Raw genomic sequence first — 14822 nt, forward strand, 5'->3', positions numbered from 1 at the left:
CATACAGTATATCTCTCCATCCCATTCTCTACCGTTCTTTGTGCAGTGTAACCTCAGTTACCTGGATAAGTGACATTGCCAAATAAGCTATGGTGTACCACTTCTCAGCAAGTTGGGTTGGGGTAAATGCATGAGAATTGTTGGTAAAAATTGATTTTTTTAGTAAAAACGTAACATTTTTCTCTGAAAATTTTAAGATAAAATATTGTGTGCCAGTCCATGCATATGTCAGCATATTAGAAATGTCCTGAAAGTAATGGCCAGATATACGTGGTTGGACTGTATCATGGTTATATGTAATTGTATACACAAATACATAAACAAATTGGATTTTTTTTCCCTTTATGATTTATGCAGATTCCATGAATTCACATCCGGTTCTATCTATTCATAAGATATGAACAGAACCTTGCGGTGAGAATTCATAGAAGGCAAAATGATGATTTCTGAATCAAAATCTCTCCAGGAGTTGATGTTTTCAATGAGAACTCAATATGTGACTCTTGAGCATAATCACTCCTTCATTTGAGCTTTCATTTTTCCACATTGCTGATGCATACACTTGTATGAAAGGCATGTTCACATTCAGATTCAGATTACTTTATGTGTCATGTATGAAAGAAAAATACATGAAGAGTTTGTTCGCAAAAACCGATAAGTCCATATTTGCCAAATAGAGATATTTGCGATTGAAGGTCAAGAAAAATAAAGAGAATAATAAGAAAAACTTTGCTTCTTTTGACCATAACTTCAAAAATGTACCTTTATATGTAGTGACCAATATATCATTTGAAAGGTATTATTTTGTACTTTATGACAGAGACCGTACTTCAAAATCTTCAAAAATCGACTTATCGGTTTTTGCGAACAAACTCTTCACATAGAAATTGCTTTAGGACTCTTCTAGATGCAAATAAACAATAAGTATGGTACATGAAAATACATTAGTTGAAGAACAATAATGCAACAAAAACATACCAATACAAACATTGTTATTACAGTTACACATAGTTATACCCACAAAATTCTTACATTCAAATTAAGGAAATTCTTGTGTCGAGTTGTTTACATTGCAACTGGTTGACAAATTGTCCTACATTGATGTTATATAGTATGCATGTTGATGAAGGGGAATTTGTCAGTCAGTTTTGATTAAAAAAAACAACTTGAGGCAAGAATTTAATCAACCTGAATAAACATGCAGTACGTGGTGCATGTTATAATGATTAGAGCCAGTACTGGCTTGACGGCCGACATCTCAGTGGTCTAGTGGATAAGATGCCTATCCTGTGATCAGGAGGCTGTAGGTTCAAATCCTGCCTGACCATGTATGCCCATTATTTTTATCATGGCTAGTTGTACTAAACACTGATTAATTTGGTGCTTATTTACATCGATGTAGGACAATTGTCAATCAGTTGCAAGAATCATTGTCATCCAGTCTGTTTCAGAGATGCAAATATGTTTCGCATGGAACTTCCCTTTCATTGGAAGTAAGCACCCTGCGACTTACGTCAAGATAATTTTTATGTTTGTCAGTAGAGTGATACTCACCTCTAGATCAGGAAAGCTGCATATAACTAGTGAGGCACATGCTAGACCGGTGCTGGTTTTCACAAAGGAGATATCCACACCTCCAATGTACTTGAGACCTGAGAACTGAGCATCTGCTGCCTGCCAGTCTTCAGTGTCATGCTCCACAAGTCTCTCCCTGAGTTCTGCCTGTTCTCTGGGAAATCAGGAAGTAAACAACCAAAGAAAAATTCATAAATCCCTTAAATTTTGACAATGGCATTGTGGATAATAGAGATTACTATGTGCCTTTAAGTTTCAAAGCGATTTTTCTTCTCATTAATTTGACTTGGATTTCATTCCCCCCCCCCCCCGAAAAAAAAAAAATGTTAAACAGGAAATAAAAAGGCATAATGTATACTCAATGACAGTAAAATCATTACTCTTTTTTAATAGATAAAGTGAGGGGCAATACCGCAAAAAAAAAAATACTTTTCCTAAAAATCCTAAATCTGCAATAATTTGAAAAAACATACGAGCTACATAGTGGGGTGGCTTAGTGACAAATATACTGATAATCGTGACACGCCGGACAAAAGTGTCATTTTTTCCTCAGACATTTGTGTATATATGAGGATCAAAATTAGGGGGTGCTCCAAGAAATCCGCTAACAGAAAAAATGAGAAAATGCCCTTAATTTGTACATAACAATAATGTCTGAATTCAAAGACTATACACGGGGCATTCGCCAGGTTTCTGTACAATGCAATGCAATGTACATGGTTGCTAGTCTTAAAATTCAGACCCATAATACGACATATTATGTGCATGTTTACAGTAATACACCATTTTTACTGGTTTTCCTATGGTAACAGGTGGTTAGTCTGTGTTGCAGACCTGAGGGAGGTGTGTTGGAATAGTCCAGTTTTCTTAAGCACCTTTTCATTAAATAATTTGATATAATTTCTGGTAAAGGATTTTTTTTAGTACTCTCTACCTCCTGTAGAGAAATGGCAAAGAGTGACATGTGACTCTGGCTCAGATACTTTAAATCTTGGGCAATGACTGAGCCAGGTGTAGGACTATGTCACAGCTCATTTTTTCTCCCAGAACTACTAGTTTACCAGTAGAAGAGCTGCATATTCCATTGAGAACTTAAGGTTTTGGGTATTGCCCTACATATTTCCTTACAAATTTAACCCGTTTCCTCCAAGATTGTGTGAATTCCATAGGTTTAGCGCAGGGATTACCTGCATGGTTCCCGTAAGCAATTTTTATAGTCCGCACTTCCCCTCTCTATATGTTTCTTATTTCTTATGGGGGTTATTCAAATGTTTAAAAAGGTTAAAAGTCTGTTTTCATAGATGAAGTTGAATTTAGACAATTTGAATTTTTTTTAAAATATATTGATATTTGTAATTTCACTCATAAAGACTTAAAACGGTTTGAATATTTTTGGTCTAATAGCTATGTATAGACATGTTATTAAAAAGTAAAAGCAATGTTTGATTTGTTCACATTATCCAAAGAGGGTGGGATGTAGTTGGCTGGTGAACAAAGTCTATGGGGAAGTTTAAAAAGTTGATAGAAGTAAAACAAAATCGGCATAGAGCAGAATCTAAATCACAATATAATATGACAAAATTCCCGACCCCAAAGGCGGTTGATTCTATGATGCTTTATGTCAAAATACATTCCACCCAAAATACATGTGATTGATAGGAGGAAAAAGTATAGTACATTAAAAACAATATAGTTCAACTAACCCCATTAGTCCAGCAGCATAATGAAAATATGATTGTTAAGTTTTATCGCCTTGTCAATTGAAGATGATGTTACATAATGACAATTATCAAAGTCAGCTAGATCTACTAGTATATCAAGAAACTAAAAAGAAGGGGTGGGGGTGGGGAGAGAAGAATGAAGTAAGTTATTAGTATCTGTAGTTTTGGTTTTCAGTATATTCATTTTAATTTCCTTAATTTCCGTTAGGTCATCATGGATTGGAGCATTTGTGTACTAGTAATCTGCCAGGAACAAACACAAGAAAAACTTAAAGGTCCTATATATACACATCTGGGAGAGTGACTTGAAAAAAATGTTCAGGATATCACATTTTATGCATAATATGTGTAGGTCTGGGGGCATTTCATGAAGCATTTTGTCCGACAAGTTGTCGGACAAATTTGCTCTCTGCCAATCAGATGCAAGGATTTCTGTAGTTTGTAACAGTTTGTCAGAAAAATATCTGACCAAACTGCTTCATGAAATGCCCCCCTGTTGTATCACAAGACATCCTACCATATACAGTTTTTGCAATCAAAGCAAACATATAAAGAGATATCAGTATTTTTCTCATTAAAGCATAAATGCAGACGGTTTAGTCTGGAAACATGTTATCATAGAAATATTGTTCACATTTTGTGTTATTAACAATACTTAACATTGATTATACAGATTCATTTTTTTTACAGAGGTTCTTTCTATCCGTAACTCACACCTATAAGAATAATTTTCAAGCACTAATTTTGGGTTTTTACCTTTAATTATCCACAAAAAGGAGGACTCAATGCATAAAAGATGTATGCTTTATTTTTGGAAAATGTTGAGGAGATCAGGAAAATTATATATATTGGATGTAGATTTTGGACCTGAAGGAGCAGTTGAAGCATTTTTAAGAAACAATGCCTTGTGGCATCGTTCTTATCATCAAAAATTAATAATGACAAATTCAAATGAAAATTGGAGGGGGGAAGAAAAGATGAACATAATGACATGAGACAGCTTGGTAAAGATCAAACGCTAAAATAGACAATGCAGCCTCTTTTCTCAGTTCATACTTATCCAGAGTGTGTACTTTCTTTCCAGTACCGGTATTATTATTTAGATAGGTTAGGGGAATCCCTTTGAATTGTTTTATACATCATTTTAAAGCTTACAGTCTGCTCTTTCGGAATCTGTCCTTAAAGGACAAGTCCACCTTCATGCACACGTGGATTCAGTGAATACAACAATATTAGTAGGACACATCACAGAAAGCTTGGAAAAAATCGTACAATCCGTTCAAAAGTTATGATTTTTTAAGGTATCTGCACAGTCGCGGCTTGATGAAAAGACTACCACAGTGTATGATGTCACATGCGCACATTCTAAGGAAAATAAAATGAGAATTTCACAAAACCATACTTTTTGAATAAAGTTCACATAGTTTCTTTGACTTGCTACTGACGTATGTCAAGGGTAATATAATTCCCCCTGCCTTCTGAAAGAGAAGTCGAGTATCCTTTTGTAAGCGAAAATAATTTATGTTGAATTTTCTTTATTCATTCTTTATATCGTTGTACACATGTGACATTACAAGGTATAGTAGTCTTCTCATCCAGCCTCGACTGCATGAGCAGAAACTTCAAAAATTCATAACTTTAGAACGGATTGTCCAATTTTCCTCAAACTCTCACTGATGTGTTCTACTATTGTTGGTGCATTCACTCAACCCACATGCTATAAAGGTGACAAATCTTTGTCTGGCGACTTTTTTGTTGATCAATTATACCAACCCTGATGGAAATCTCTTCAAATTCATAAGTTCTGAAGTCTCCTTTAAGTTTAGCCAAAATCTATATATGTAGTTGCCATAGCAACATACCACTTAACACTAATGAAAAGTATTTCAAACCTCTATACATCCCGTCGATCAGTTGTACCTATTCAAATAGAATCTCTTCCAAACTGGAAAATAGCCTCCTGTAACTAACTTCAATCAAAAGCCCTAGTTTTGGGTTGCCATGGCAACGTACAAATCAACAATTATATTTGACCCCTGGTTTATACTCTTGGTACCTTCTATACAACGTTCATATCAAATTTTGTGAAAATTGAATCTTCCTACCTGGAGAAATAAACAAAAACGTGATTTTTAGAAAAAGTTCATTGACCTTTGACCTTTGACCTTTGGAAAATTCACTCCAAATTCAATCAAAATATTTTACTTGTTCTCAATATTCTTCCTGCCAAGTTTTATCCAGATTGGATATTCCTGACCTGAGAAATAGCCAAAAAACCTATTTCACAAATAAAGGTCATTGACCTTTGACCTCTGACCTCCTTCCCAGCATCAATTTTCTTGGAGCACCCTATTTTTTGAGAAGGTACATCATGAAGTACCTTTGGTGAAAAAATCATGCTTTTGTCCGCCGTGTCACGATAATTTCACTAAGCCACCCCACTAACAGGGACAAATTTAATATCAAATGCTAGAACTTGTCAAGTTCTTTCATTTGAGTGGTATTTTGATACATTTGAAGTGCGTCTAGGCATTCTTTTCTTTAAAAAACCCATTTTGGGGCAACATTTTTGATATATCTTTTTTTTAAACACACAATCTTTAGCTCTCATTATTCCACTTCAGCATTTGTTTCGAAGTGGTTTATGGTTAAGAATGAACCAAAAACACTAATATTAGTCTTGTCTGAGATACGAACTGTGTTGCTGAATGTGTTGTACACAATTATCAATCTACAACTTAAACAGGACCAGAGCATTCATTTCTAAAGAAAATTCCTTTTACTTGATGCTCTGATTCATAAATTTCTCAACATATCCACATGGAGGTAAATAATTGTGTCTAAAAAATGTAATGTCCGCAATGGCAAGCATTTTGTGTAATATCTACCAAATAGTAACTGATCAAAACTCAGACTGTTAACATTTCAGGATGACTGGGTTGGAATAAACCATGAATGGATTAAGAATGATTATGCTCAGCTGTTGAAATAAGTCCACAAAGTCACAAAAAATTCTCTAAATTTAATGTCTGTATTTAAACACTGGAATTGCCCTGAGGGATTTTTTTATTGGGGGGGGGGGGGGGATTGCAGTTACATTTAGTCTTGAATATCTGGACAAGTGTATTCCAGCAAAGCTACTTCAAATATTTCTCAGATCAGGTACAGTAAAACAACCACAATCGGCATGGGCATGAGTACTAGATAAAAAATGAGCATACTTTCGCATTGCAAAAACTTGGTAATTGATCACAGTAATGTTTTGTTTTGATTTTGTAGTCTAAACTACACAACTTTATCACCACAAGTCCAATGGACGTGTAGTCTGTCACTAACTGATTGGTACTGAAAGTCTGTACCATAACTGTTTTCCTTTCTGGGGTTTTTTTTTGTTGTTTTTTAGATGGGGACAGTTCAACATTAGAGATTTGCAAATATTTTTACTGCATGTCTACCATCCATCATAGAATCAGAAGGGCTCAAGAAAAAGACAGATACATAAAACTCCATGTGGGCAATATGCTTCTCACATAATTGAATCTAGATATCTCAGCAGAATCAACTGCTCTTCTTCATAATCTTACACCAACAATACATAATAAAGTCCACTATATACAAATGAATTCAATCTATCTTCTTTGAGTTTTCTATTCTCACATTACAAAAGATTGATTTCACTCACCATCGAATATTCATTTCCTGAATTAAAAACGTCACACTTCAGGATTTTGATTTGTTTGTCACTACAGCAAAACAAATGAATCCACTGACTTCAGTGGCTTGAATGGCATTGACGGTACAATGTCTTGCACAACTGAAAAAAAAATGTATATACATCATTGGATTCTAGATTGAGGTACGAAAGGCATATTCTATGGAAGAACTTGGTATATCATCATAACCTGTTCCTCTTGCAATTCTCTGAAAGCCTTCAATGCCCCAAAACAAGAATCTTTTTGCCTGTCATCAGAGAACAAACAGGTTGGTAATTAGTCTGTGCGAAAACAGTCAAGCATTGCATGTATCCCTTTTTCAACTGCATGTGCCAGTGTACAATGCTATATCGATTGGACATGAGTTATGAATAGAGGGTGCACTGATGGGCTGACAAATTCTTTTGTTAAAATATATAGGACTATAAGAACACCCGAGTGGGGTCAGCGAAAATCAAAATCTAGGGAACTCTGCTTCGATGGCTACATTCCTCTCCATACGAGTTTTACAGCAAAACAAGCGCACTACTATGTTGGAAAAGGGTAAATTAGACAAAAATACATGCAGTTTTAATACAGACAAAGAACAGATACCAATAGAAGAAACTCTAATCTTTTTGATCATTTTAGTAGTTTTTCTGGTCAGCATTACACAAATAAACATGTGAATTTCGGCCACAAATGCAGACACTCTTGTCTACATTTTGGGAACCTGGTATACCAGGTTCTTGTTTGTGGATGGACACCACTGGAACCTGGTATACCAGGTTCCTGTATTAAGGAATGGGTTAATCTAACAGTTTGATGTACCTCTCCCATGCTCTGGCCGTCTTATCATCGATGAGTCCTTGGTTGTGACTGCACTCGTCAGCGAATGCTGATTCATTGATCTTGTGAAGAGCCTGTGAAGGGAGGATCCAAGAGAGGGCATGAAAAATACCTTCAGCAGCATAGCTCATGTCCTTAAAGGACAAGTCTACCATCATATACATAAGGATTGAGAGAATGCAGCAATATTAGTAGAACACATCAGTGAAAGTTTGAGGAAAATTGGACAATCTATTCAAAAGTTATGAATATTTTAAGTATCTGCGCAGTCACTGCTGGAAGAGAAGACTACTACAGTGTATGATGTCACATGCGTACAACTATATAAGGAAAATAAAAAGAGAATTTCACAAAACTTTACTTTTTGAATAAAGTGCACAGTTCTTCGACTTGCTACTGACGTATGTTAAGGATAATATCATTCCCCCTGCCTTCTGAAAGAGAGAAGTCGAGTGTTCTTTTGTTATGGGAGAAAAATGGAAATATGTTGAATTTTATTTATTCTTTCTTTATATCGTTGTACTCATGTGACATCACAAGCTATAGTAGTCTTTTCATCCAGCCGAGACTGAGCAGAAACTTCAAAAATTCATAACTTTTTAACGGATTGTCCGATTTTGCTCAAACTCTCACTGATGTGTTCTACTAATATTGCTGCATTCACTCAACCCACATGTCTATGAAGGTGAACTTGTCCTTTAATAAGGATCACAACACCCATACAAGCTTACATCATTACTCAAGAATGTCAAGATCTTCCAGTTTGTGTATTAGATATACATACCTACACGATATATACATATATATATATATATAGAGAGAGAGAGAGAGAGGGATAACATACAATGTAATTAATAGATAAAAAAAAGAATTGATAATTTCATGCCAATTCACAAAATGTTCCAGATAGCTTTAACGCATAGGCCTACAGTATAATACAAGTTGGACTGTGCATAGACAGATGGTGACAGATAATGGAAGTGTATATACGGTATATATGTATACGTTTTCTGCTAACTAGATCACTACAGTCAATATAAAAGCATTTCTCTGAGTGGAGATAAGAGGAATTATTTTATAACTACACGTATTACAAAACTCTGAAAGTACATGAAAACAAACGAAATGGTTCTGGTGTCATTAAAATCAGACCTACTACTACTAGTGATAAGGTGAAGGAATTTTAAAGTTTCACACATTTTTCACATAGAGCAGTGTGCTCAGTCATATTCAAATGCAAATTAGATGAGGTAGATCATATTGATGATGCCATGGCTGCACAAGAGTCCCACTGACATTCGCATAAATTCTTGCGTCGTTCGATAAAACTTTGTTGCATGCAGTTACATGAATAGACTAGGAACAATGACTTCTAGAAAAGATAATATGTCACGGTTTGCTAAATTATAGACTGAAACCATGGCTTTTATAAAATTTTGTGCATAAACCAATGGGGGTAGATCTAGAGACCGTCTTCGCGCGGTCTCGACGACCTCATCGATGACATCATTCTGTTGATAGATTATATTCCTCTATATTGCAATTAAAGTCAACTACGAACATGCACAAAACAATAATACTCTAGATTACGAATTCAAACTTAGTCAGTGTCAAACTGCACTTCAAGTTCCAGTGTGTAATTAGTTCTACTGCAAATCAAGTCAAGTGTTCACAAGACATGCCTGGACCATGGTCAGACTCAGAGGACACTGGGTCTAGATCTAACGCTAAGACTAAATTTCTTCACTTCACTTCTTCTTTCACTCTTTTGACATTCAATACCTGGTATTGACAGCTGTTCGTTGTTCTTGAGTTTAACGCCTTTCTCATAACTGCCAGACTGAAGATTGATAAGAAATTTAGATGGAACCGAATCTAGTTTGGAGCAAGAGTAACTGAGACACTAAAAAAAAATAAAACTGACATTAGTGACAACTGAGAAGAAATGTACATTTTACTGTCCAATACACGGTATTCAACGTGTCGGACTGCGATAATCTCAGATCTTCACAGAGATTCTATGCATATCATGGTCGTCCCTACACATTACACTTATTTAACATTTCCCTCCGCAAAATTTCATTACAGTAGCGTGAGAAGCCACAGTACTCTAGGAAAATCGAATCGAAACTCTCTGAGGAAATCAGAGTAAAACTAACTTCGGGAGCTGTGACCTCGGGAACTCTCTCACTTTCTTCTGCTACCATGCGCGCAGCCATTGCTCCAATATATAGACTTTATTTACAGTTGTTTGGGAGAAAAAGTACTAAGCACAATTACGTTCGAACGTACGATTTGGCTCTATAGACGTTAAAACTCCTGGGTATTCTATTTCCTAAGCCTTCGGAATGTACTGCGCATGCGCAACCTTTGCCGCATAGGTTACCACAACAAATCAGCTGCTTGACCGTGTGTGTGCTGGGGGAACACGATTTTTCCACAATTTTACGCAATAATCAGGATACATTTTCGTCTACTACTATCCTGGAGCACACCAGTTGACTTTACCATGGAGGATCAACAAGAGGGAAAGAAAGATGAAAAGGAGACCGACTACAGAAGGCTTCAAAGTTATCCTCTCATTCGGGTAGGCCAATCTGAGCTTAGTCAGTCAAATGTGATTTTGATACGCTAACAGTGTAACACAGTACATGTACACCACACAGACAGTAACCAGTAACCTCCAGTGCATGCCGCTCAACCCGTCCACCGTCCAGGAGCTCACTGAACTCTGCTCCGTTGCTGTCCTGTAACATAAAACGGCGTGGGGAGTTTTGTTTTGTAAATTAGAACAGATATACACGAAAAAAAAAAAGTGGGAATACCTGCATCTGGTATAGAGTGGCATGCGTTGGTTGTTTCAAATCACTTTGATTCTCAAAACTCTGACTAGTCTCTGACTCTGTGCGGTCCACTGTCAATTCAGAATTCTACTCTATTGACTATGTCTATGAAGTCTCCCCTGCTACATAGTTTGAAAAAAGGAGTGGTAGAACCCTCCTAGATCTCTAGACCGGTCTAGATCACCAACGTTTTTGTTAAGTAGTGTCTAACTACATAAAACATTGTAAACTAGATATAATGAATCTGTGCATCCTTGAAACTGGCCTTGTTGCCCACCAGCCTTTTACGTTTATCTAAGTTGAGAGAGAGAATACAGACTGTAATGTTTAATTTCAAAATGCGTTTGGAATGGTGTTTGTGAACGTGGTTTGAACGTGATTCTCAGGGTGTAGCATTTATCTAACCATCATCATACAATCACGATTGAAATGTTGTCACTGCAAAGCTGCTTTGCGCCATTTGACCTGGGAAGTAAAGGTCAACTGTATAGAGTAACTGCGTCAGTAAGCGGCCGTGCAGCCGTTCGCGGCAGGTACAACATACACGGTAATATACCGCTAAACACAGCACTGCACTGTTACATGCACACTACACATATACCAACACACTAGCAATCAACAAAAACCAACCGATAAAATGGGCACAATCTCTGACGAAAGTGAAATTTTCTCACCGAAATGACAACATATCGCATCCAAAATGAAATTTTCGGTACTTCTTAACATAACAGTTAAGAAACAATGGTCCAAGAACTTGGATTTTTTGTCGTTTTCTCGATGTTCATGGATTTTGAAAACACATCCTCACGTAAAATAGAACTTTCGCGAGCCGATGTGGGCCGCCATTTTTTTCGGAAAGTGGATGTTACCATCGAAAAAAAACGGGAAAAACACGAGAAAGACATCAACAACACCGCCAGAATTGCGATCTTGTTTGCGGCCAATGCATGTGCGCACGCTATTTTCACGTGCTTTCGCAATGGGAATCGGCGCTTACGCAATGTTCGCGAGACATGTGAAGGCGTTTCAGCAAAAGATCGCGGAGCACGCGCGTATTGCATAGGGATTGTACATCGTGCCGCAAGCAGAAATACTACGTCGCATATCGCCCTTATCGGCGAAAATTGTGCCGGGTTTTGCCCTGGTAAATCATGAAAACTGCGTTGGTCAATGGTTAATTTCTTTTACGAAAACAATTGCGTTAATGAATAATCTTGTCTATGATATATGAAATGGTTGAAAATAATTTGCCTGATTTGTTTACAAGTTGGAAAAACCCTTAACAATGCTTAAACTGCCGCAAACGGGATATTTTACTCTACCACCAAAACATGCCTCATCTCTAATGCCACAGGTTTCAAAACAACCCTTTGAATGCCATTTCAAAACAGCATTTTTAAGCGCGTTTGAAAACAATGTTGCGTGTATCTAACCCCTGAATTTGCCTCAAACGCGTTTATGATCGTGATTCTGCCTCAGAAAACTTTGAGATAAACGCAGCCTACAATTGTAAGTGTAGAGGGATCCACCTCTGAAGAATTGTCATTATCATCATTTCTTACAGGTTTTGCCAGTGTGACCGCAAACTTCCCGCGAAACTTCCCGCGAAACTTCTCGTTCTGTTTGCGGGCGGTGTCTCCGAAGCGCGAGGCCATTGTCATGTAGGCCCCACAGATGTGCTTTGTTACGTCACAATCACTAACCATCGGACGGCGCACTCTTTCTTGCTCGCGTACCAATGGCCCAAACTTCGCGATCTTAAACTTCTCGATCTTTTGCCAGTCTGACCGCACCTTATGACAGTAGCTCCAGTAGGTAGACATGAGTGAAATTTTAAGGGTGAATTTCTCATGATGTACAGACAGTCCACTTTATAATTGTATGGGTACATACAGTAATCTGTCACTCAGAAGCATATGCAAATTTACTTACAATACAATTTTTGCTCCTGTTCTTTTTCATTTGAATTATCAGCACTCTGATATGAACGAGGAAATGAGGACAGAAACCATGGAGCTGTGTGTCACAGCCTGCGAAAAGTTCTCTTCAAACAACGAGGTAAGAATAATCTCATGTAGTTTATTATTCATTGAGTCGAATTGTAGCCTCCAAATTCTTATAAATCAGAAATGGACTTGAAACTTACTTCATGCAACATTTCGCTGATTAACAATCAGCTTCTTCTGGCATCCTTCCAGTGGAGGATTGGTCCTTATATGCATGAAGTTGTGCAGGAATGTCATGCACTGATGTGCTTCCAGCTCAGAATCTCTCTGATTGCGCGGTCCCAGGCATGTGATAAGTGGCCCCTCTCCCTGTTGAGGCTAGGTTCCTCCACTCATTCCCAAGTGGATTCTTTGACGAGCTTCATTCGAACCAACCTGCCTTCCTGTCAGGCACAACCACTTACATGAATGGTTGGTCTCTTTGAGATGTGAGTAACCAACTGATTCCATCTTTCACGCACCAGAAGCGCATCAGTGCATGACATTCCTGCACAACTTCAAGCATATAATGACCATTCTTCCACTGGAAGGATACCAGAAGCTGATTGTTAATCGGTGAAATGTCGCACCATGTAAGTTTCAAATCCAGTTTCTGATTTATAAGAACTTAAACGAGGTAAAAATATCATTGAGATACACTCTGATAATATGAGTGCGCACTCAGCCAATTGCAGTGCACAGTTTGACTTTGATCTCTACATCTCCATAAATGCTACCTTCATACTGTATCAAAAGGATGGTGACAAAAAGAATTGTTGGACATGTCTACTTCTCTTCTATGCGGAAAAATGCTTATCCTTGTGTAAATTCATAATAATAATGATAATAATAGTAAGTTTATTTAACGCTTGATACTGACGTTTCAAGCGCATTAACACAGAAAAAAATATTGCGTTCATTATAAAATCAAAATACAGCATTTTGTACATATGTTGTATATGATAAAACAACAACAGCAAATATTAGGATTGAGTAAATAAGACAAAAAAAGAGACAAACAGTACTAAACACATTTGTCAGCTGCTGTTGTAGGTTTAAGGGAAAATGAACAAACATATTTCTGTTCAAAAATGCAGAAATTGTCTTGTATTGCATGTCAGATTTGTCAGTTATACAAATATTGTTTTCGTCATTAGTGGATTGAGAATATCACCTCTTGAAGATATTTGTTTTTTCTTGCAAACAGAATATTTCAGAACACTGCATCTGCTACAGAGAAATTATCTTTGTGCCTTCAATATGTCATTCATTTCGTTTTCTTTATTTACCCGAAAACCTTTGCAGACTGCAGCAAAGATGATCAAGGACGCGATGGACAAAAAGTTTGGCTCGTCGTGGCACGCCATTGTCGGCGAGGGCTACGGCTTTGAGATCACGCACGAGGTGAAAAACTTGCTCTACATGTTCTTTGGAGGCAACATGGCCGTGACGGTATGGAAGTGCTCATAGTGACAACGTGACTTTCCTTTCCGGCACATTGTACACAGTCTTGTAAATACCGAGTATTCATTCTGCTTAATTGTTGTAATGCATCCTGGTGGCGGTGAAGACTCATAGGCGAAGTCTGCCCCCGATTGGGCGGTCAAGATGACACACACAATGAGTTGTGTGACCAGTAGACCAATACATGATGCTTGACCAAGGGTCAAAACTAGCCAGGCAGCCAACGGCTTCTGAGTAAACCAAAGCAAAGCAGAGCAGAGACAAACTCCTGTCGTAATATTCAAGGTCAAACAACCCAACCAAACAAAGCGAGAGAGGAGGAAAAAGTAGTACTGATACTTTGAAATGTCTTGTAAGCTACCTATAATTATTTGTAGGTAATAGTGTCCATATGAGTAGGGTGAACATGTAGATAGAGCATTTAAGTTGTCCACATGTTTGCTGATCCATTTAATCAAGCGACATTATGGAATATTGGATTTACCATTTCTGTTCTGTGAAAAAAATTGATGGAATCCAAGAAGGTATAATCTATGTACCTGTAACTGATCCCTGCTTTTTTTTTCTTTTTTTTTTGCCTAAAGTGATATTTCATTAGAGCACAGATGGATGAATTTAGGCATTTTAATGCAAAATTAGTCTATGAGAAGAAAAATGTACGCACAGAAGGAATCTCATTACTGCTTGCCTTAG

General features: G+C 37.2%; 2 protein-coding genes across 2 annotated transcripts in view; one reads left to right on the forward strand and one right to left on the reverse strand.

Moving 5' to 3' along the window:
- LOC139732602 (endonuclease V-like) overlaps positions 1 to 10056 on the reverse strand; it is a 76673-nt gene extending 66617 nt beyond the window's left edge. Inside the window, exons 1-3 of the mRNA XM_071643459.1 lie at positions 9997 to 10056; positions 7820 to 7911; positions 1555 to 1729 (exon numbers count right to left, since the gene is read on the reverse strand). Coding sequence (XP_071499560.1) covers positions 1555 to 1729; positions 7820 to 7911; positions 9997 to 10056 — 327 coding nt within the window. The remainder of the gene's footprint in view (positions 1 to 1554; positions 1730 to 7819; positions 7912 to 9996) is intronic.
- A 290-nt stretch (positions 10057 to 10346) lies between these two features.
- Positions 10347 to 14443, forward strand: LOC139732588 (dynein axonemal light chain 4-like). The gene is made up of 3 exons (XM_071643445.1): positions 10347 to 10424; positions 12655 to 12738; positions 13971 to 14443. The coding sequence occupies exons 1-3, from the start codon at positions 10347 to 10349 to the stop codon at positions 14133 to 14135; spliced, it is 327 nt and encodes a 108-aa protein (XP_071499546.1). The 3' UTR covers positions 14136 to 14443.
- Positions 14444 to 14822: the final 379 nt, after the last annotated feature.

This window comes from Diadema antillarum, unplaced genomic scaffold (genome assembly GCF_040938485.1).
Source record: "Diadema antillarum isolate AM-2024a unplaced genomic scaffold, OU_Dant_1.0 seq00000439_RagTag, whole genome shotgun sequence".
NCBI lineage: Eukaryota > Metazoa > Echinodermata > Echinoidea > Diadematoida > Diadematidae > Diadema > Diadema antillarum.